The sequence below is a fragment of the Gobius niger genome (genome assembly GCF_951799975.1).
Source record: "Gobius niger genome assembly, chromosome: 16".
NCBI classification, from domain to species: domain Eukaryota; kingdom Metazoa; phylum Chordata; class Actinopteri; order Gobiiformes; family Gobiidae; genus Gobius; species Gobius niger.
The window spans coordinates 11,560,171-11,583,489 of NC_136867.1; the positions used below are offsets into that span (position 1 = coordinate 11,560,171).

General features: G+C 41.7%; 2 protein-coding genes across 3 annotated transcripts; one reads left to right on the top strand and one right to left on the bottom strand.

Annotated features, from left to right (window-relative positions):
• Positions 1-1,416: 1,416 nt before the first annotated feature.
• Positions 1,417-3,166, top strand: LOC306975853 (uncharacterized protein). Its single transcript, XM_079573627.1, has one exon. It carries the CDS (start codon positions 1,884-1,886, stop codon positions 2,481-2,483), a length of 600 nt encoding a protein of 199 aa, XP_079429753.1. The 5' UTR covers positions 1,417-1,883; the 3' UTR covers positions 2,484-3,166.
• Positions 3,167-5,484: 2,318 nt separating this feature from the next.
• ccdc9b (coiled-coil domain containing 9B) lies at positions 5,485-22,824 on the bottom strand. 2 transcript variants are annotated; one of them, XM_079573979.1, is made up of 14 exons: positions 22,608-22,824; positions 19,500-19,607; positions 19,295-19,399; positions 19,098-19,220; positions 18,454-18,585; positions 14,348-14,410; positions 11,100-11,269; positions 10,246-10,286; positions 10,115-10,165; positions 9,448-9,544; positions 9,024-9,054; positions 8,133-8,634; positions 7,844-7,929; positions 5,485-7,274 (listed from the first exon to the last, which is right to left on the bottom strand). In XM_079573979.1, exons 1-14 carry the CDS (start codon positions 22,617-22,619, stop codon positions 7,248-7,250), a joined length of 1,548 nt encoding a protein of 515 aa, XP_079430105.1. In that variant the 5' UTR covers positions 22,620-22,824; the 3' UTR covers positions 5,485-7,247. The 2 variants fall into 2 exon arrangements, with proteins under 2 accessions (XP_079430105.1, XP_079430106.1); XM_079573980.1 differs by lacking the exon at positions 5,485-7,274 and having other exon boundaries at positions 7,903-8,025; positions 8,088-8,634.
• Positions 22,825-23,319: the final 495 nt, after the last annotated feature.

The window sequence follows — 23,319 nt, forward strand, 5'->3', positions numbered from 1 at the left end:
CTTAGTTAAAAAATAAAACTAATGAGTGGACCTCTATTAGGACATTTTAATCCAAAGGTTGACAAACAACCTACATATTTCACTCTTAATGTTTATGTAGACTCGCCATCGTCCAAGAGTTTCTATCGTAACGCTCCCCAGAGGAAAATTTTGCAGCTCAGATGTGGCTATTTTTAAGCTCATGAGACAAAAATAAGAGTCTTAATGTAGTCTCATTGCAGTTTTATTTTTGCTTCAAGTATTTCTTATTTGTTTCTCCTACAATTCAATTGGAGAAATAGATGAGCTTAGAGGAGGAGACCTGTTTGAAGCACTAGGGAGAAACTGTTTATGTCTACCATGGAGACTAAAGCTAGTCCTAAACAAGCCATAATGGAGAAATTAAGATTCAATCTCACTTAATGTGTTGTATGCATTTCTTTAATATGCAAGACCACAAATATTTTTGGTTTATTTGGTCGGGACAGCGCATGTTTATGAACACACATGGGTCTCAAGCATGAACATGCCACGCTAGATTGTAGCCTTGGGCTAATTTCCATCTGTTGTCTCACACCCACAATCTCAAACACGCTTTCATTCACCCTGGCCTATTGTACATGTTTTTAGTGGTAGAGGAGCCCCGAGTATCCAGAGGAAACCTACACAGACACGGGGAGAACATGCACCGTACAGGTGGGAATCGAACCCAGGACCTTCTAGCTGTATGAAGCATGAGCACTAACCACTGTGCCACTGGGCCCTGTACAAATAAAAACACTTTCATTGAAGGCCACCTATAGTGAACAGAGGTGTGGGCTACAGACAGCTTAAAACTATGTATTTGTACATAGAAATCGACCTTTTCTGTATTTTACAGCAGTTTAACCAAAGACACCCTAAAAAAGACTTAAAACAGGTTTTGGTTTGAATTGTTGTATCATCCATTACAGACCACATGCCAATAATAAGTAAAATGGATTTCAACTGATCAGTACAAAGTGAGATCTCTTGCAAATCCACATTGGAATCTAACCTGAGCTTTTGCGCTGCCTGTTTCTCAAGAGACAAAAACAAGAAGCAGGAGCAACAAGCCATGAGCTCACTTTGGTCTTAAACATTACTCAGGATGGTCTAGGAGAAACAGCTAGACACTATAAAGATCTCATTTATTGATTTTCTTTCCTCTCCTCAACATACTAAAGCAACCCAGTCCTGTAGACGACTTTAAAAAGCCCTATTTCAGTTTAGCTATCCTATATTTCATAGGCTTATGGACTTGTCCCAGTTACATTACTTTAGTTCAAACAAACTTTATTGGATATGTAGACCTAATTTCCCAGTTGCACGCAGGCGCGTGTGCGCACTCTCTGCAGTGATTTGTGCTCTGGAGTTTGTTGTGGGTCCGCTACAGCTGCTGCTTCTTTAAGAGCCACCGCCCGCCCCCTCCAGTATTTTTAGCTGAGCCAGCCACTTCATTTAGTGGGTAAGACATACAGTTGTGGACCGTGTGATCTCACTGAATCTCTTTAATAAATGACATCAAATCGCAGATTGCGGATGCGCCTTGGGCCTACTCTGTCAACGGTTTGTCGGAAATGTCGCTCGGGATAGACATTTGTCCTGCCTCTGTCGGATGCTGAGGCTCTGTGGATGCTTGATGTCCATTATGAAACGCAGTGCTGCACTGGCTGCTGCTGAACGCAAGGCGCAGTGCACTGAGGAACACATGAATGACAGCAGAACGGTGTAGCTGCGAAACGGCGCTGCGCTGAGGACGCGTTCAAGGTGGTCCTGCTCCTCTGCCGTGGACCCCTGCTGCTTGTCTTCTCTTGGACTGTGGATAACAAGAAGCATTCAAGACGGAGGGGGTGGTGGAGCATCGAGGGAAAAACAGGGGCAATATGAGAGAGCGGGACTTCATGCCCAATATGGAGAGGGGCAAACCTGCCACTTACACGGGGGATAAAAAGGCTAAGATGGCAGCTAAGACGAACAAGAAGTGGGTGAGACTAGCCACTGTTTTTGCCTATGTACTGTCGGTGTCCTTAGCAGCCATCATTCTGGCCATTTACTACAGTTTAATTTGGAAACCGACCAGCGGGTCTTCAGGGGGTAAACCAGTGGCGCCGGACGAGGTCACCGCCAGCCCCAACATCACCACGAACCTGTCCACAAGCAGCAACATGTCCGAGTGGAACTCTACACAGCCGGGACTGTCCCTGAACGTCAGCAGACAGGACACAGTCACGCACAGCCACGCGTTTCTATGGGACGAAAGAACCGACAGAGCGGCGCAAACTGCGCGCCCGGAGCAGGAGGAGGAACTGCACCCGTCCTCTCAGGGTCACACGAGCGCGGAGAAAATACATCCGAGCAGCGCACATTCAGGAGTGAACAGTTACGCGGACACCCAGGGCACGTGGATACCGGGTGATGAAGAGGACAACACCGAGCAGACGAATACAGATGCGCCCCCAACATCAGCTACGAGAGGAGGCTGAGCAGGCCTCGTGGCCACACGTCCTCCCCACACAGGACATGGAGTGTTTTCGAGAGCGCCGCGGGTCGGATCACAGCTCTTCCTCTGGAGCTCCTTGTGGATGCTGGACTACACTTACTTTTACTGAGAATAGAGGAGGCCTCACTTCTTCAACTAACACTGTTCCCTGTCGACACTATGCGTTTTGTTCCATCTGTATGCCTTAAAATGTTGGCTTCACCTCGGACATCTGAGGCCACTGACCCATACCCTGCCTGTACACTAACAACATGTCAAGTTTTTGGGTTTGTTCCGTGCATCTGGCTTAGGCTAATCTAATATAGCATCATTGCATTTAACAGGCTTTGTTACCTTTTGGATCTGACCTGGATTCCCAGTAGAAGACCCCGCATTATAAGTTATGCTCAGGTATGTGCATATAACTATGTAAACATGTTCGTGTGTCGGATTATGTACAGGGCAGGTGTACAAATTTTGGCCTTGATGGACTTCTAGTGTAATTAGCAGATTTTTATTAATGTACATTAGGTACAGTATATGAAATGATACAAATAAACGACTTAGGAAATTAATCATTTTTTATGGGTTTGTAACACTTCTCTGTAGACCATGACCTACTGTTGACATTATTATGTAAGTTAACAATATTATATTTATTTAGCGCCAGAAAGGAGAATATATACATATATTCAAATAAATGGTAGGTTTTTACCTCACTCCTTACCTTGTTTCTAAAATCATCTTTGACCTTCTTTGGACTGGCTCTAGCCCACATTTATTGATTGTTTTAAAGAGGGACGTTTGGGACAGATTCTATCTAAAAGTGCAAAATGAGAAATCAATTATTAGCAGGTTTGGTTGAATTCTGTCCATAGAAAGAGAAGCATTCACCCTGGTGAGCCACTGCTCTCCCACAAAGCACTTCACACAGTCACATGTAGTGAACTCTGAAGTGAAAACAAGCCCAATCACTGTGCTCACTTTTCTCAGCAACAGAGCAGTGTGTGAGGGAGGCGTATTGATTTGAGAGCTCTGTTCTTGCACTGTACAAAACACAGAACATATTACACAATAGGGCCCGGCGCTATTTTGATCTCGCTCCCTCTTCTTAACACATGGTTTGGCTTTAAAGGTTGCTTTCTTCTGCCGCTCAGAAGCATCATTCAATGTGACACTGAAACGATAATGACTTGATTCTCTCTGTGATGCAAACCGTGCCGCTAGTCAATGGGTGACAGATTTTCAAAACCAATGTCAGGACATGTGTGCCTTATGGCTTGAACAGGAAGTCCTTTTCATCAGTGAAGACACTGTGACCATATGCGGCACAAGAGTGGAATACACATCTAGTCAAGGCGGTGCTGTCAATGATGGGTGACCTGTTTATGCTACATGGGCTGACAGATTTGCAGTTTCCAGTGGCTCTCGTGGATGCGTGTGATTTATGAAAGAACAATGGGCGACCTATTGACGAGAGAGATCAGTCAAGTGACAGTTACGGCTCGGAGTCAGGACGTGGCAGCTGACCTCATGGCTCCTTAAGCCAGCAACCAAGACGCTCTATTGCATTATCAATCATGGTGCACATAAAGGCGCACTAATAGCCTCTTCTAAAACAATGTAATTTCAGCAGCTGGGACTGTTATGACATAAGCACATTTCAATTTGCTTCCGCTGTTAGATTTTATGTGAGGGTTGACTGATGACAAGCAGAGGGCTTTTTGGCAACGAGATATAGCCAAGGTTCCAAACGCTTATGTGAGATTTACTCACATTTTATTAATCATGTATCCGATAATCTGCAGTTTTATGTGGGGCAACTAAAGGTCAAACATGTAACAGTACAAAAACGCACACAGTTATTGCACAAAATGGTGTTATTTATTTGTAGTTATCAAAACAACAACAAATAACAATAAGAAAAGGAAAAAGAATAATTCATATTCAATTATTGTATCAAAGTAAATTAAAACATCCAAAGAAAAGTAAAACACAATTTAAAAAAACAAAAAGAGCAATAGTTAGTGCAGCTACATAAACTTTTAAATAAATCTCAAAATGACAGCATTAATGCTACCTAATAATCATGTATACCATTTTATTTCATTACTATTTTATGGTAGATTTTTTTTTAACCTTCAACTACAGATGATTATTGTTATTATTTTAACCTATGTACCATTTTTACACAAGTTAAGAGCACAATGAACTCTGTAAGTATTTTTAACAATTAAGAAATTATAAACTTCGGAGCCAAACAAACAACTGCACTACATTGACATGATGCTGGAGCTGAGAGGGGGGTTATATCTGAGTCCGCAGCAGTGAACTGCCTGCAGGAGGTTGTGTCAAGGTTGCGGGGCCTGGCAAGACCTCACTTTTACTAAAATTTATCCATCAGCCATAATGAAACACCTCTCGAGTCACTGAGGGGGATTAAACCTTGGAAAATTACACAGGCGGGAGACTATCAGGGCTTGTGATCTTAACCGGAGGTGTCATTGTGTGGCTGTAAGAATATAATTATGAACAGTAGCCTAGAAGCGAAATAAAGCCACACTGCGTAGCATTTTACCAAAATAAAGGCAATCAAATACTAGTATTCTTTTTTAACAATACTTGTATTTATGGGTTGAAAAATAGCTTTTTAAAAACATGCACCTTTACTGTAAGTAGTGCTCGCCTTTCTCCACACCTGCCGTCTAACGTTCCCTGGAGCGGGACATCGACAGTTTCCATGGAGATGAGGCTACTTTGTGTACACTTCAGGTAGCAAAGCATTAGGGTTAACAATACAATAGGTCTTCTTCCAAAAGTTTTATTTTGATAACCCACTGCAAAATGAGTTGCCGTGCCTAGCTGATCGTTATAAGTATAGGCTATGTGTTATATCGCTGGCATCTCTGTTGTTTTTGAAAGCTACATATTGCTTGAGCATGTAAAATATTTTGTTGTTTTCGTTTTGCTACTACAGTGCATTGGATTTAGAAGTAAAACTGATATAACTCGTACATCATAGAATCAAAACAATACATGTACATCGGCCACGTGATGCAACAAAGCTGGGTACTCCAATTCTCTATAAATCCATACACTGCACCAATTCAGTGTATGGCCTAAACAATAGGGCAGCGTCATGATGGCTGACTAAAGCAGACATAATTAAAATGGCCTATGGGAGGTCCCACCTGTGCTGTAGTGGAGCAGTTTGCAGTGTAACAGGCCAGCAGGGAGTTCATGTGAAATTAATCAAATCGCACTCCAGCTCGGCCGGCCGAGATCAGGCCCAGTGGACCGCGGGCTGCTTTCATGCACTGTGGATACAAGCCTGTACTCAACATTTCTGTTACATCTGCGCTTTCCCTGTGGGGCTGTGACTTTAAAGAAGACACTCTATGCCATCAGAGAATTGATCTGAAAAAAAAAACAGAGCTGAAAATAAATATGGAGTGAATGAAGAGATAGGACCACGGCAAATACTGAAAACAACCTTTATTGTTGTTTTTATTCTACATTGTTCCACAAAAATTAGGCTTTTTTTTATTGCACAAACGAGTGAAGGCGCAAATCACACCTCTTACACAAGAGGGTGTAAAAAAAAAAAATTGACACTACAGCCACCTCTTCTTGCCATTAAAAGGATTTGAGTGCCTCCAGATAACACATTTCATCCATTCAAGTTCCAACAAAATATGGAATAAGGATCCTACTGAGAAACAGCAGACTAGACTGAACACTATTGCATGTGGTGTGAGCTCCTGATTATGTTTTAAAATAATCAAAAGCAGGGAAAGACTGAACACATCCACTGCTATTTACAGTTACATAACTGTTTACCAGACTAGACTAGTTGAAGACAAGAGCTTTTTAAAAGCTTCAGAGAGTTGAAAGGTAAAGGCTAAAACAACAAACAGTATTAGGACAATAAATTAAATGTAATTGCATTCATTAAACAGTTCATCCTTGATAAACAGTCACAAATACATAAATATCTCTGAACTACTAGGATTGTAAAATGTCACCTCAGCAAACTCCAAAAATCAAGGCACCGATATTGAATACTGATAAGTAAGCTTATTAAAATAGTCATCTCCTCAATTATGACAATAATTTCCATTAGTGCAATCGAATCCCAGTAGAAAACCACAGATTGGAGACTGGGTACTTTAGAGCGGCCTCAGAAGTGTGTTGATTGCCCTCAGTAATCATTAATGCAGTGAGACCGAGTGGTTTTGCAATAACGCTCGCGATTTACTGTAAGTGACGTACTTTCATATGATGAATGCAGCAGTAGGTGGCTTCAAATGAAAAAAGTTTCGAGAAGGACCAACATTACAATAAGCCTATAATAAAATACTTCTGTTCTTTTTTTTTTTTTACTATTCTTATAAGGCAGAACCAGGCATTAAATCAGTTGTGGCTGTTGATTAATCATAAGGCTACTTGAAGTAAGAATGATTTGTTTGCCAGCTGATTTGTACCCTCAAGTGTTCATAGCAACGTAAACATTTACTGTTATTGCACTCAAGCAGCATTCATGTGTACAACATATAACATAACTCACGTAACATCAGTGTAAAGTGCTTGGATGTCATGAATATTTAAACAGGAAGTGAAAGGACAATTGCTTTCTCACTGACAGGATATGCTTTATCAGCCAGTCCTTTACTTCATGTCCCTCCGCCAGTTTCAGATCGAGCAGCCTGCCAGATCCGGGTATACAGCCGCCGCGATCTGGTGACTGTATCCGTCCATGAAGTCTCTCTCAAACAATCTTCCCGTGCTCTCTTGCCTGCACAGAAAGAAAAGATATGACACTCTGATATTAGAGCAGCCGTTTATCAATTTGCCTGCTGTTGAACGGATGACGCTGTTAGCCAAGTGGACAAATCTTACTTAAAATACTGGGGTTTGATTTGGCATCATAAGTGCAATGTTGTGAATGGCTGAAATGACTGTCACCACATTTAAGTTAGGTCAAATTTCACAGTCACGTAGTTAAGCAATACAATATACTTAATATCTGAAACGAGTGGTGTGTAATCACAGAATTGCTACAAAGGTCCGTGTTGGGCAATATTAAGACTCCATTTTCTTTTATAAATGATGAAATGGGCTCTGGGTGTGGGGGATAGAGTGCAGAATTCATTGTTTAAAAAGCATTAATTCTGGCATCCAAAAGGTGGAATAATCAATAGCTTTTAAAGTGGTGGACATTTTGACACTTGAGCTTCCTTCTGTGATGCTTGCATGTTAGCCCACATTGGCCTCTCTCCTTGTCCTCATCATCCATTTGCACTTTGCTCCATCAGTGCATTCACACATGCATCGATTCGCGTATGTCCCCCGTCTCCCTCTGACCTTATCGCTGCTGCTGGTGGAGTGTGCTTGGTGTGCCTCTCCGGACTCCAGATTTAGGACAGACAAGCCAGAGTCAATCAGCTCCTCTGCAAAAACACCACACTTTGACGATATGGTTCAGAAAGCAATGTATCGAAACAGGTGTCAAAGTCAGTGTTTCCCAACCAAAGGTACGGGGACCCCTTGGGGTGTTTGAAAACAAGTCAGGGGGAAAGTGTACGTCATGGTCTTTGTAAATGGATACAAAGACCAAGAACTACAGTTAAGAAACCACTGATCTAAATTGTACCTGTGCTGTTCATGTTGCACTTTCCGACTTCTCCAGGCTGATTGGCTTTATCAGCGGTACTGAAGCGGAGTGTAGGAGAGCTCACGCTTTTTATTGTACAATCATTTTCTTTGTGCTCTGTAACGGGGGCCATTGGTAACTCTCCTCCCTCCTCTTGAGGAACACAACCGTCCACTATTGCATTGTGTCCCTGGGGTTTCTTTTTCTTCGGCGAGGAACCTTTCATTGACTGCGGACTCCTTGACTCAGAAAGGGCCGGCTCATGGGACACTCCGCTCTCCTGTACGAGTTCATCTGAAAAGCGCACTTTCTTTTCCAAACCCCGTGGGGCTGAGGAGTCCGCTTTCTCGTGTGTAACATTGTCTTCCATTACTTCCTGCGCAGGGCTAGGTGGATCTTTTGTTTTTGTGTCTTCTCCTTGTCTCGCCTGATCAGCCGGGGATGATTCTGTGAGGGCATCAAGTTCTTCCAAGAATTCTTCCAGTGCTGTTGACTCAGGGTCCTATAATCAGAGGAAGACGACAAATCTATTATTGTTATTACAAGGGTAGTCATATTAATACATATGTCCCATAAGCGTCTTTATTTATTGGTATTAATAAGTATAAAGTATTGGAAAACAACAATGCTGTGCCTTTGACCCATCTCCAGATCTTTGGCTAGGTTCATGGTCAAGAGCATCAAGCTAGAGAATTTGCCCATATTGTGCATGTTTTGAGTTTTGAGATGGAGGGGAAAGTGAAATACCCTCCCAGAAACCTCCAGGGTCACAGCATGCATGCATGATAGAATTAACCGAAAACATGACTTGATTTGATTCATTTTTTAAAGACAAAAACAGCGATTCATTGGACTCAAATGTTGCTTTTTATACCACAAAGCTTGGCTTACCTGTAAAGTTCCATCTGCGTTAGATTCCCATCTGAAAAACAGACAAAGCAAAAATGTAAAATTGCACATATTCATTAGAAGTGCCCTCGAATCCATGCATCAAACAGACTTAACAGGAAGTCTTTACAACTGACAAGACCATATTGAAGTGCCTCTTCTTCATCTTTGAAATTATGAGCAATGCTTGTGTAACACTACACTCTTGAGAGCCTCCTCATCTACCAACACTGTGGCCTGATTCACAACAGTGAAAAGCTTTTAAAGAAAAAAAAGGTACATGTTGTGAGATGTAATTGAGGCCTCCTTGGGTTATTTTGTCAGAAGCGACAACAACTTCCAAATCAAGTCTGCAGATTTCATTTTAACAAAGACATTACGTTTCTTATATGAGTGAATTTAATAGTGATACTTGGCATTTACCGACCTCCTAGCCCTGCCAGTCAGACGATCTTTCCCTTTTGCTTTGCTGCCCAGCGCTTGCACATTCTTGGATTCCTTCGTTTTGCCTCGCCTCACGTGACCTTATGCAGATATCAAGAGTTAGTCACAGTGAACATATGAATCCAACCAACTATTCTTGTGTGACCTAATACTTGGAAAAAAACAACATATTTTTAGACTCCACATGGGAATTACGTAAGATGTGCTTACAAACAAAGGATAGAATTAGGCCTGCGCGATTTGGGGAACATTTCTGCTTGACAAGGATTGAAATTGCGATTAAATTAGCAAGTGATGTTTTAAAATCAACCTTTATTTTGCGGTGCACATTTTAGATGTGTCCAGGAGCATTTGGGAAGAAATGCTAAACTAATGCAAGAATCGCATGTTTTTCAGGACATGTTTGGGGACGTCTAAGTTACTGAGTTAGCAGATCATGAGCATAAGGCCCGATGGAGACAAGATAGTGTGATGTGATTTTCTCATTTCAAACATTCAAACTGAGATTTAAGTTGGATTGCAGCAATCAAGCCAGTCCAGTTTACGGTATTTGGTGATATTTCAAAATCTCTACTACGTTGGAAATTTTCTAAGATAAGTCACAATATGTAAAAATACAATACAATAAAATACAATGATATTGAAAATACCTTGTGAATCTGAACTTGTCCTGTTTTGACTTCTTCTTGAATTTCGGCCACCTAAAACAATCGTAAATCATATTCAGTGATTTGAGGTGAAGTACTGATAGCTCTCGACGCTCTCTATGAACAACTCTCACCTCTGCTGGAAGGTATCCAGTCCCCAGATTTGCCTGGAAACCTTAACAGGAGGGGGAAAAAAAGTGAGATCAAAATCACACACCAATGACGATGCCTGTTCCTGAGAGCCGGCAGATGATGTTTTCGTCATGTTGTGAGTGCCATTATTCTGCCTTATTGTTCTGGTGACGTCATGCCCCAATAACACCAGCAGCAGGCTTCTCCAACATGCTTTGTGAATCACGCATCTACATTTTGCCTTCAGCTGAATTTATCTTGATTGTTGCATCAAATCTACATTTCCTATTTAGACCCATGGTGTTTTCCAAATAAGGAAAGGCATTCCATCCTGTATCCTTGGACAAAAATAGCTACTTCTTCCTTCTTTGTGTCGTATATGTTTCAGCCACGTGGTAGTTCACTTTGGTCCAAAACATGTACTTGCAATGATTGACTTCAGGTTAGAATACTGTCACAGAACATCTGGTACATTCTTCTTTTGCTGTTTGTCTTTACACGCTCAATGAATGAAATATTCACATTCTGATTTTCCACTTTACGCACTTGAGGCTTATCCAGAGCAGCTGACCACAACTGATTGTTTCAAAGATTGTGTGTCATTTTAAGACTAGAGATTCATTTTATTCTGCTCCTATGGGGAGGACTTGCTTATGCAGTTGTTACCCTAAAGTTTACACCCTGGTTTCACCGGCAAACCAGAAGAAATGTAGAACTGAAAATGTTTGGAAAGAGGGCAGCTGATACTGTATGTTTTGTTGCTCTAGTAATAAGTGTCTATTAGTAAAAGTAACAGGAACATATAGACAAAGAAAGAGTGTAAATGTGACAGTACGATGTGAGAATGGATCCTCACATGTTCTCAGACTTGTCCATGTCCCAGGCCCGTCTCCACTGGCCCTTGGCGTTCTTGTGTCGTGCGACTCGCTCTCTGTCAATCTGCTCACGCTCTTTCTTCCACCGCAGATATTCCCCCTGCTCTTCCTTCGATGTTGGAAAGTTGAGATCCGTGCTGCCCAACAGACTCTGTGAAAAGAAGCTTTGGAAGTTATTATATGAAATAACAAATGTCTTCAAACAGTAGTTAATAAAGGGCCTGTACCTGGTATTTGTTGTTTAAAAACAATGGCAGCGGAAGTGCAAACACACAGTATTGAAATGTGATCTCAACTGGTTCCTTACTTTCTTAATTAATGCATTTGTCTCACAACTTTCAGGGAGCAATACTGCCCCAATAATATAAATAACAACAACTAGCCAGAAGGATTTATAACTAGATGCAAAGCGGACAAAGGGACTAATCATTTCACTATGAGAAAAAAAAGGGCTTTAGCTAAAGTCATTCAATATATTGTCTGCATGTGTCTCCATCGTTCAAACACAGAACTGCTGGTGTTATGTTTTAGTGCAGGGGCTCTGCTTTCATAACAAGCCTGTGGTAAACATGGCAAACTGCCATATCAAAATAAATAATAAATCTGGAGCTTGACTGCAAACTAATCAATGCAATGGGTTTCCACAAGATTTTATAGGCAGGAACTGAGTGTTGTTTCTTTCCGGTCAGCTCCTAGTTGATGCAGAAAGGTTCATGTGAGCCCCTCGAGGCAACACAAATCACAGAGAGCCTGTTACAGGAAAAGTGTAATGTACAGTAAATTCAATTAAGTCCGAGCCTCCATTCCCCTCTTAACCTCTTTTATTGATTCCAGTGATGAGCACAGATAGAGCTGCTCGCTAATACTGAAAAGGAGATGTGGTGTGAGCTCTTTAGCACTTCAAAGACTATCGGCTCCTGTTACAAAACGTTTGAGCAAATCAGGACTACATACACATCTGTGCTCACAGAGAGATTGTGAAAGAGCAGATAGCACTCTGGAAGTGTTTGCCAGAGCTTGAATTTTATGCAAGTGACAGAACACTGCTATCAGACAGAACGACGGCTATCAGGCCTCACAGGCAGGAAAGGTGCCAGTGACAAACTGTAATGGGTGATTTTTCCTCTCAGGTGTAAACCAATCAGAGCTAAGTAAACATGTTTCCTTCCTGCCCGCTCTTCATGGTGAAGCATCTTTGCTCATCTCTCTGTTTTCCGTCTCCACTGTGATGCTCAGGTGGGGCCCCAAGGGCAATGAGGGTCACAAGAGAGTGTGGCTCCAGCATGTTCCTACAGGCCTTCTCCTGCTGCCTGCTAATTAGCACTATTCAATTTGTCACCTTTATGAAGCCTCACCTGGGAAATTGCAATACGCAATAAACTCAACAGGCTTACATAACGTGCGGTACAATTTATTACTTGTAAATATTTGTCAAGGAAACACTTATGATTTCTTTACATGCAAGAAAAGATTCAGCAAATTTTCTTCCCCAAACACAGATTCAGTCTTGCCTCCTAACATAAAAAAGTCTGTCATACCTCTTGAAATCAAATCATTCCTCCGTAAATGAAATTCTATGTCAGGCCCAACATTGACCGGAGGACATGAACAGCATCACTTGTCACATGTGACTTATTTGGCAGCCCTTTGAACCGTGCTGTCCCTGCCTCCCCAGTCAGTTTATGGCCGGCCTCATCTGTGCGACAGCTCTGAGCTAAAGCGACATCAGCAGCACACAAACCAAGGGGGAGGCAGATGGGCACAAGCACGAAACAGCCTCTGCAAAGCAGCGTGAAAGGTCTGTCCACATGCACTTAGAGGTTCTTTTAATGTAGAGCAGTAAATAAATTAAAGGTGTGATGATAACAAATTGTGTTGGGGAAAAATTTGCTCATTCAAGACCTACACAACACCCTAGTTTATTTATTTTTCATTGCCACTGCATGTGAAAAGCAGCAGAATTGAAATAAATTACATTATCTTATCTATACATTTATTTTTATGTGTTTTTATTGAACTAATAATGTTCAACAAAGAATATTCTGATCAAAACTCTTGATAGATGGATGCAGTTAGCTTGAATAGAGGTTATAGGGATTTACAGTGGGAACCAGATGTTTACATACACTATATAAAAAGGCATTATTCATAGAATTAACTTTCACTTTTATAGGTCAATTAGAATTTTCACAATTATTTCTATTTGCTTGTAACTTGGGTGAAACGTTTTGGATTTCCTTCCACAAGCTTCTCACAATAGTTGGCAGGAGTTCTGGTCGATTCCTCCAAACAGAACTGGTGTAACTGAGCCAAATTTGTAGGCCACCTTGCGTGCACATGCCTTACATCTGCCCATACATCGTCAACTGGATTGAGATCTGGACTGGCTGATGTTTTGAGATGTTGCTCCAATATTTCCACATAGTGTTCTTCCTTCATGATGTCATCTATTTTGTGAATTGCACCAGTCCCTCCACCAGCAAAACAACACCACAGCATGATGCTGCCACCCCCTTATTTCACAGTTGGGATGGTGTTCTCAGGCTTGCAAGATTCTCCCTTTTTCTTCCAAACGTGACAATGGTCATTATGGCCAAACGGGGCTTCTTCCCGGCAGTGTCCTCTCAGCCCATGTTGGTGCAGTACTTGTTTCACTGAATAATGATAAACTCTTACCAGTTTCAGCATATTCACCAGGTCTTTTTGCATTTGCTCTTGTGTTGATATTCACATTTCAGATACAGCACGTTCATCTCTGGGACACAGAACCTGCCTTCTTTCTGATCTGTATGATGACATCTTTTCTATACTTGAATATAATTGTTTGAACCAATGAACATGGCACCTTTAGGTGTCTAGAAATTGCACCCAAGGATGAACCAGACAAGGACATGACATCGTCAACTGGGCTTTCCCAAATTGTTTCAAGGAATAGTAATCTTAGTGTATGTAAAATTCTGACTTTGCAAAAACTAAAACTAAAATGTAAAATCAAAAATAATAATTCTGCCATTTTTTTAAAATTCTGATTGACCTAAAAAGTAAAGGTAATTCTGGTTTCATGTCAGACAGTGAGAAAAAAAATGCAAATGTGTCTTTTTATATAGTGCATGTAAACATCTGGTTCCCACTGTAGGTAAATGAGAGGTCCACTCAGACAGTATACTTTGAGTATTAACTGTATTTATCTTAAAGACTTTTTATAAATAATTCTGTTTTCCATGTTTACCTGAAGGTCCTCTGATAGCTGCTGATGCTCCTCATTTTGCTCTTTGTTTTGTTTGACCTCTTCCTGCTGTGAGAAGACAAAAATGGGGTGTTGGTGAACCATGAGACTGTATTATTTTAAAGGTGACAGACACAGCAGGCAACCCTCACAATAAACATGGCGGCTCTTTTTTTGTACAGTCATGTCTAAAGCATGTGAGAGACTAGTCAACACTGCCATCTCGTGGACTAATCTGCAACAGTATCAAGTACTTGATTTTGTTTATGTGTAATATTTAGATTCTTGTGCATGTTTATATCTTTCTATCCTTTATGTAGGCATTTTCTTTATCTTATATGTGTTATATATTTTTAAATTAATTCCAACATAAGGAATCATAATGGAATTGAACAACAATGTTGATGCAGTACAATTGGTACAGCAAAGTAATAGTACCATTGTCTTGTGATGTCACTTTATGTCGCCTACATAGAATTATTCATTAACCTTTATTTGTCCAACCAGTTCTTATCTAAAACTGAGGCCTGGCCAAGAGGCAGCACTATAAAGCAACATTTGAAACAAACTCTCAGATGGCAAACACATGCAGAACCATGCACTATGTTATAAACATCTTTTATGTACAATCTAAGCTGTGATGTAGCATGAAAAAGAAGCACTTAGTTGAAAATACAAAATGAATCATGGGTGTTAAAAGCAAGATATGGACCTTCAAACGCAGACAATGCAGACTGAATGCTGTGAGTGAGTGGTCTAGTGCTGCCCACGGACAATATTAATGACACCCACTCCTCTTCTACTGGCAGCCAAATGCAGTCTGGCACTTTCACAAACAAAAGAATGGCTGGCTACTTTTTTTTTTTTTTTTTAATTCTGTCGCTCTCTTCTTGTTCCTCCTCTCACTCCCTGACCCCTTATCCCAGCACGTCGCCAGGCCTCTCTTTTGGCAGCATAATGAGCCTTTTCAGAGTGAGAAAGCAGTCGAATGTTAATTAGATCAAATCAGACTCTTTCACGACGGTGGGAAGACTGGGGCAACCGGCAGAGGGGTGCAAGCCACATAATGGGCTGTAAATATGGAAGCTCCAGGCAGACTAAGATTTTGGACTGGCATAGTCACTTAATCTCTGACTGATACCCTTTCCCATTTTACTGGGATGGGTGTGTGTGAACTGACAGTTTGGTTATGAAGTGCTTCAGGGCATTGCATCTACTCGGGTCACAGCCAGAAGGCCACGCCCATCTCACGCAGTCATAATTTTAGCCTGACTCACATTATTAATAACATGTGCAAGAAGAATTGTGACAGATATGCCATGGGATATACAGTGCTGGCCCCCTCTTAAGGCTGCAACTAACGATTATTTTTCTATCGATTAATCTATCGATTATTTTTTCGATTAATCGATTAATCTATCGATTATTTTTTCGATTAATCTATCGATTATTTTTCATGTTACCAATTATTTTTTCATTTAAAATTAAGAAAAAAACATTGATGTGTCCAAATGGCATGGCTTTTATATATTTATTTACTACTAGTCTATTTTCCCCACTTTTTAAAATAGTAAATGGCAAATGGGCCCATTCTCTCACTTCTGGCCCTGACCCACAGTTTGGGAACCGCTGATTTAAAACTAACTGAAACCTGCACCTGACGGTTATTTCTGTCTGACCACTGAGAATTAGCCTGTGAGTCGCCCAACTTGTTTTAGACTGTGCACATTCAGAGAACCAGAGTTACTGTAAGTTACTGTGCTCGTGAGAACCATGTGGATTCAACTCCTCTTTGAGACAAAAAGGCCACGGACAGGGCTTTACTCTCGTCTGTCCATCAGACTACTGTCCTGATTCTCCGCTAGACACAACAACAAGAGAGTTTAAATGAGTGTGTGGCCGATGCCCCGAGTCCGCGCAGAGAAAACATGAGAACAGCGCCCGGGACACGGGGACGGGATGCAGCCGCGCATGAGGGCAGCATGAGGCGAAGCGAGAACCGGGAGACAGACGGCCGAGCGGGACACGAGCGGAGAAGTAGCCTACTCGCGTGTTGGGAGAGACGGGGAAGGCGGTCGGTCTCTCCTGCTCATTCACTTGCAGACTGCTCCGTTTTGGTTTTATATGTGGCAAAGTAGGCGGAGAGTGAGTGCGCGCTGTCAGAGCCTGTCCCCGTAACAACGCGTTGATTAATCAGTGAAACAACACCGTAGTTTGACTTAGATACGGGGCCCTTGCAGCCGCGGGTGTTTTCGTTTCACATGTTCGCTCATAGCCGTTGTGCTGTAGCCTGGCTAACGCCAGACTAAAATCACAAGTGATGCTGCAGTTGGAAATGATTGGAGCGCACACAGCAGTCTGGCGTTAGCCAGGTTAGTTGTGCTGCTGTGATATGACATTTCCGCTCGACACAGTGTGCAAACAACAACATTATTAGGCCGTTTCTTGAAATACTCCTACACTTTTGACGACTTTTGGTGTGCTTTTTCCCCCCTCGGTCGCAGCGTTTGCATTACGCGCAGCCACGCTGGAAGTGAAATGTAAACAAGCGACGCGTCGACGCACAAAAACGGCGTCGACGTATTTACGTAATCGACGACGTCGACGACGTCGACGCGTCGTTGCAGCCTTACCCCCTCTCCCTTAAAGTCAAGTAATTAAAGTACTTGAGCTTCATGTTTGTCTAAGCACAAGTAAGTTTGATTGGTCAATGCCAGTGGTAATGATTAAGCATAGTTTTATACTATTTAAGTGGACATTTATAAAGAGAAGGTTTTTTTATTGCAATGTTTATGTTCTAAATAAATGGTTCTGGATCCATAACATTAGTGACATCGGAAGAGGAAAAGATCTGACATGCTGATTGGCCCAGTAGTACAGTATATTATGTTAAAGAAATTCTACCACTTCCTGTGTCATAGTTTAAATCTTTTGCTAATATAATTGTGTAAACTCCTGGTGAAATAAAAACAACCCACAAAAAACACAATTGACCTTGATAAAAAAAAATGCAGAATTACAATGAAGTGAGCCCCAGACTGGTCCTGACCGGTTTGTTTACAGCACAGAGGATCAGCTGTTTGGGCGGTGCATGTACTGATTGTGCAGCACGCTTGTGTTTGTGTGTGTCTGTATGTGTGCGCCTCAGACTTCAGAGCAGCTGTTATTGAACTTCTATGCACTCGGGGCAGGCCTAAGCTCAGTGACAGAGTGGCATTTCACAGCTCAGCCGGCGGTGCTGCCTGAGTACATGTGTCTCTTCATATCTGAGTTATTAAGTGCCACAACTAGAATACTCAGTACAGATGAGTGTGATGTTCATTTTGTTACAGATGCTTCAGGAAGTATTCATACGACTCTAGTTATGTCTATGTTGTTACATCTGATAATCAGGTGGTTAAAAAAGTCTGTATTATGATTTAAAAAATATATATATATATATACATATGAGAGCAATGGGACTGAAACTGTTGTATAGGTTCTCAATCTCACTTTGACATTTTTTTTGTTTGATCTTTTTAAATTATAATTGTGTGGTAACCGAAAAGAAAAGTATCAGATTGTTACATTTTGTCCATAGAAATAGTTAGGCAAGGGTTTCTTCACTCACTGTACATTACGCAGGTCTGAATAGGCCTTTTGTTAACATGTGACCATATTTACAGTATTGAACACTGGAACATGGAATAGAGTTACAGCATCAGGCGTTACCAAGAATCAGTTCAGGGAAAAGAACTAATTATACTTTAGTCCTGACTCCTGTTCCCTTTGGCCCTATCTGCCAAGTATAATTTAACAACAAAAATGCAACAATTTAACAACAAAAATCTCCAAATCTTACAAGGCTATATGAGCAAAATCATAGCCACTAGTAATGACCCACTGAACATTTTTACCTCCAAACATTTCTCAGGATATGGTAATCTTGTGTGCATTCTATCTCTTCTCATCTCACATTTTCCATCCCGGACCTTCCTCCTGCCTTTGTGCCGCATGGGTGCAGGGCGTGTCTGATATCTATGTAAATAAAACCCGAGTGGTGCTGAGGGGTGCTAGTTAGAGCCTCACAGCTGCTCCAAAAGGGGGGAGAGAGTGTGTCCAGCGCTAACCTGAGCTGTTGTGTCTGTCTTGGTCACATGGGCTGGTTGTTTCACTCTTGCCGACTCCACAGGCCTTGGCTGTCCTTCATCTCTCTTGCTGTCCGCAGGGCCTGGACTCTTCTCACTCACCACCCTCTTACCCTGAAACGAAGAGGGTCAAAGGATTGGTAAGTGTGAAATATCAGATGAAAAACAAGCATGCTTTATTGCAAGTTCCAATCAAATAAAATACTTGATGATGACGATTCATGATTTAGGTGTAAGACTATAAAAAGAGTACCAGAAGCATACTGGGGTTCACTGCCAATACTTACATGGACTTGTATACACACATTGTTGCCATTTCAATTCATTCCTCTTCTATAAACATACATTTTTTGAAATAAGTATAATTTGATGATGAACTTCATAGGAAAAATATTGAGAAAGGCCTGTATTATCATTTTAGGGTATTACCACTTCATGATAATAATTTGCTGATCAATTTGAGAGACCCACTAATATTTTCAAAAGTCCTATAGCAGATGTATAGGTTTTCAAGGTTGTACATTCACTGACTGATCAGTGGAGAAGCATGTGTTGAAAATTCTCCCGTTTATGCACTATAACAATAGGATAATTCACTTATAATACAATCCTGGAAAATGATCCACCTTTTTCGCTGACATCGTAACCGTTAGCTGTGTCCTTTGCTCTCGACCTACACCTTGTGAAGGGCCTTCTCCTGCTTGGTCGGGCTCAATGTTGAGTGGCTTTGTTATCACCACACGGCTGTCCTATTCCAAAAAGGGGACAGGAACGTTTGTCAGCTAAATAGTCACTCGAGCACAATGTTTATTTCCTTACTCACACTGGTGGCCTTGCTGATGGTGATTGAGAGGTCATCAGCTTTGCCCTTGCGACACTGCAGAGCCATGCCATCTTCTTCGGCCTTTTTACGGTCTTCTTCCACTTCCTAAATTGAGCCATATCAAAACAATAATGTTGTGAGATGAACTGCCGCAGCCCAAACCAGGGGAGTAGTGAGATTTCTTCAGACAACCAATTGCTCTTACCTTGTACCTTTTCATCAGTGCTGCATTCTTTCTTCGAAGAGCTTCGATTTTTTTGTCCAGCTCCAAATCCTTGTCATGATCCCTTTTGGGAATCAAGTCACCGGAGGTCTAGGAAAAGACACAATGAAAAAGAGCCTCTGAGTAATAAAGTTCTATTTATATTTGCAGAAATAAATCCCTGTGCCCCCTGCATCTTGAGGCCACTGGTTGCAGCGCGGCACATGTACTCCATGAGGAGTATTTAACAGGGTTTCTGCAGGACAATAAAATGCATTAAGTCATTATACAGTCCCGATCAAAAGTTAAAGACCAGCTGAAAAATTGTTAAAAAAAATCCACATTTTGCTTAGTTGGCTCATATCCAAGCAGAACTTCAACATGCAACAAGAATCGGTGCAAGATCAGTGCAAAAATGTGTATTCAGTGCTATTTTCTGTCCATTACGTCCTGATGGCAAAGGCAAAAAAACCTTTTTGAACGGGGTCGGGTTGTTGAGCTGCATAAGCAGGGCCTCTCGCAGTGCTGCTTAGCTGTAAAACAGTTATGTTGAATTCCTTAGAAGATACTAAGGGTTATGGAACAAAAAAGTCAAGTGGAAGACTCAAGGCACTGAGCCGGAGGATCTGATTGGCTGTCCGTCAAGACACTGGAGGATCCTCAACTGAAATGTCACGAGAACCGAGTAATTTTTTAACGGGTCTTAAAACTATCGATCGATTTCGGCAGGCTTCAAATTTCTTTGAAAATAATGGCACATTTGCTACTCCACATTTGAACAAAAATCCAACAAATTTGATCCAAAACATGCTCCACTGCAGGTTTAGAGTTTTTACATACGTTTTCTTTCAGTTTTACTTACAGTTTTGCTCAAGACTTGCCTGCAGTGGGGAAATTTGGACATTTAATAGTATAGTTATTATATAACTTAAATATATGATAAATGCATAAATCTATGGTGCATTAATATCTGGGCACTGATATAGCATTAAAAAGCTATAGATTTGACTTGCTGCTACCTGTAGAGACCCTGTATGAAGTCACATAGTGTTGATATATTTTAGTGCAGTGATTCTAAAACTTTTCACACCCAGTAAATCCTGAAAAAAAAAAGTCTCTCTGCAACAGAGCGGAACTGAACTAGGACAAAATGAAGGCTGTGTCAGACTGTGGTAGAGCAAAGTCTTAACCATAACAAGAACATGGACAAACCCTAAAGAGGACAAAACTGTACACAGTTTGAGAAATAATAACATGATATGGCCGAATAAAAGATTACAAAACTAAAACTTAGAAGGTTGGCAGTTCAGTCACTGCTCTGTTGTTGTGTCCTTGGGCAAGGCTTTTTACAGCTTTGTATAAAAGGAGTCAGTAAGTGACTGATTGGCCAGAGAGGCCATTGGGGCAGTTTAGTACCATAGTTATGTGTAAGTCAGGCCCTCGGGAGGAAATGAACAATCCAATCATCTGAAGTGCATTTGCCTGTTCAAAAAGCAAAACATAACTGTTGTACATTATTATTAGTTGTAAATAGATGTCTAATAACACAGTCTGATCTGGAGCAGACGAAATAACCGGTGCTAAGGTTCACACAGGCTCACAGATGGGACAGTCATCTCAGGGCTCAGTTACACAGACGGCATTACTATGTGGTGCATCCTAAACATCTTGATGTAGTCAGCAAGAGCACGCCTCCTCACACAACAGCTTGAACTGGAACTTAGCATATGCTCTCTCAGAATGGATCTTACGTAATAACGACTGACCGTAGTTATATTTGTACCATTTCTGTTGAAGTAGAAGAGCAAATTGAGTACCAAAGTTTTTATAATTATTAATTACTTTTCCTTTAGTGCACATGACAGTCCTGGTTTAAGGACAGCTGCGATTATCTACTTTGTCATGGGATAAAGAATTTGTAACATTTCATTTTATATTCACATCGTGTATATTCAGTATACAAGAGAAAATACTGTGGATTACTATGTCAAGCCGAGTGCAGGTTTAGAAATTTCTGGGCTGTGGGTTTGTCATGAGAGAGCCAATCACATCTCGCCAGTGAGAAGCATTTGTAGTCATGTGCGCTGCTGGTTTACACGAGCTGTAAGCCTTGTCATTTGGCTCTCTGTGTGTGCGCATGTTTCTGCCACATACATCGTTTCATTGTTGCAACTAGTCAAACTATGTAACATTCCACCCTGTAATTAGATTAAAATGCGCGCATTAATTTCATTAGGCCCATTTCCAAATACCAGCAAATATTGATATAGGCCTATTTGGCAGTTGTTCCCGCTTGATGAAACATTTCCATTCATTGCCTGCCTCATTTGTTGTGAGAAGTTAAACCTTCTTGGACGAGCAGCAATGCCAAACTATGAGTCAGGCATCCTCCACTGTTGCCCCAGTGACGACAAGAGAAACGCTGTGTGCTGTATGTGATATCATAAGCACAAAATGAAGATGACTCACAACTGGAAAGTGTTCATGCCCATCACATCCAAACTGAGAAGAATGGTGCAGCTCATTATACTTGCAGACCACTGGTTGCAGGCGTCCCCAGTTAGTTGTAAGCTGTGACGCCTGTATTATCCAAATCAGTTCAAACCTAGTAAAAACACTTGAAAAGTTGGGTTACACTCATGCTGCAAGCTGGAAAGTGGTTACCGCATAGCTACTAGTTGTCAGGGTATCCAAACACAACAGACCATGAGGACATACCACTAAGAATAGGCGCAAGAGAGTAGACACACTGCTGCCCCTGAATTTTAGTACAAGCGCAGTTCTAGAGCAAGGATGTCTATGACTAGCCTCACTATATTGCGCAGAGTGAAGTTAAATTTCAACTGATAGAGGCACAGTCTTTTTGGTGTGCCAGCGGACAGCCACCATGCCCAGCAGCCCGTTAGTGGCAAGGAAGGGGAGGGCCTGCAGAGAGAGAGAGAGAGAGAGAGAGAGAGAGAGAGAGAGAGCTGCCAAGGCTTCCCTCATAGCCAGCCACATCAGAACTACAGCAGGGTAGAAATGGAGGCACGCCGCATGATACCAGGTTATAGCAGAGATGAGAGGAAACCTAATAACACAAAGAGGACGGAGGAGAAGGCTTGTACTTACGGAGTTGTCCATGTCAGCGGCAGAGGCTGGGCAGAGTCCAGGAGTGAGGCAGCCGAGCCGGTGGAGAGGGTAGCCTGCAGTCGCCGATCATGCCTTGATTACAATGAGCCAAGTTGGGCACGCAGCCAAGACGTCTAACCAATGCACAGAGCTCCCCTGTGAACAGATTTCACAGCAGCACCCACCCGCCTGTCCTCCCGTTCCCCTTCTCTCTCCTGTTCTCTCTCTCTGCCCAGCCCTCCCACCCTTCAGCACATATGCTCGCTCACTTTAGCTCTCCCTCTCTCAAGCACTTGCTCTTTCGCCTTCTTAGTTATCCTAAGCTCCGAGGCTGTATAGACCTCAACACTTGCACATGCAGTCATACATTCACACACACAACGCAGCAACATTCGAAGATCCAAAGAACAGTATTGCTCCGAACAACTTATGTGGTCTTGTTTACAACAACAAACATGACCTGACCATGAGACTATGTCTTGGTTGAGGGGAATAATCCTCATTTCATTCTAGCCTGAGAGACATATACTATGCAGCATGCAGGCAGTGAGGCCGACAAAATGCCACTAATGCCAGTCATGCCATTCATTCGAGCGTCACTGCTTTGCAATTTATAGTTCTATAGAAGCAAACACATCCCTGAAAGCTGCCAATTTGAGCAACAGCATTTCAAGCATACCCCAGTCTACATAGCACACATTCTGCAGAATTA

Bases quoted from the DNA above. Each gene is read 5' to 3' on its own strand.
- LOC306975853 (XM_079573627.1), top strand. From the start codon at position 1,884: ATGAGAGAGCGGGACTTCATGCCCAATATGGAGAGGGGCAAACCTGCC.
- ccdc9b (XM_079573979.1), bottom strand. The intron at 19,221-19,294 runs GTGAGTAAGGAA...TTTTTGGAATAG, and splicing joins CCATCAGCAAGGCCACCAGT to GACAGCCGTGTGGTGATAAC. The intron at 10,166-10,245 runs GTGAGAGTTGTT...CGATTGTTTTAG, and splicing joins CTGGATACCTTCCAGCAGAG to GTGGCCGAAATTCAAGAAGA.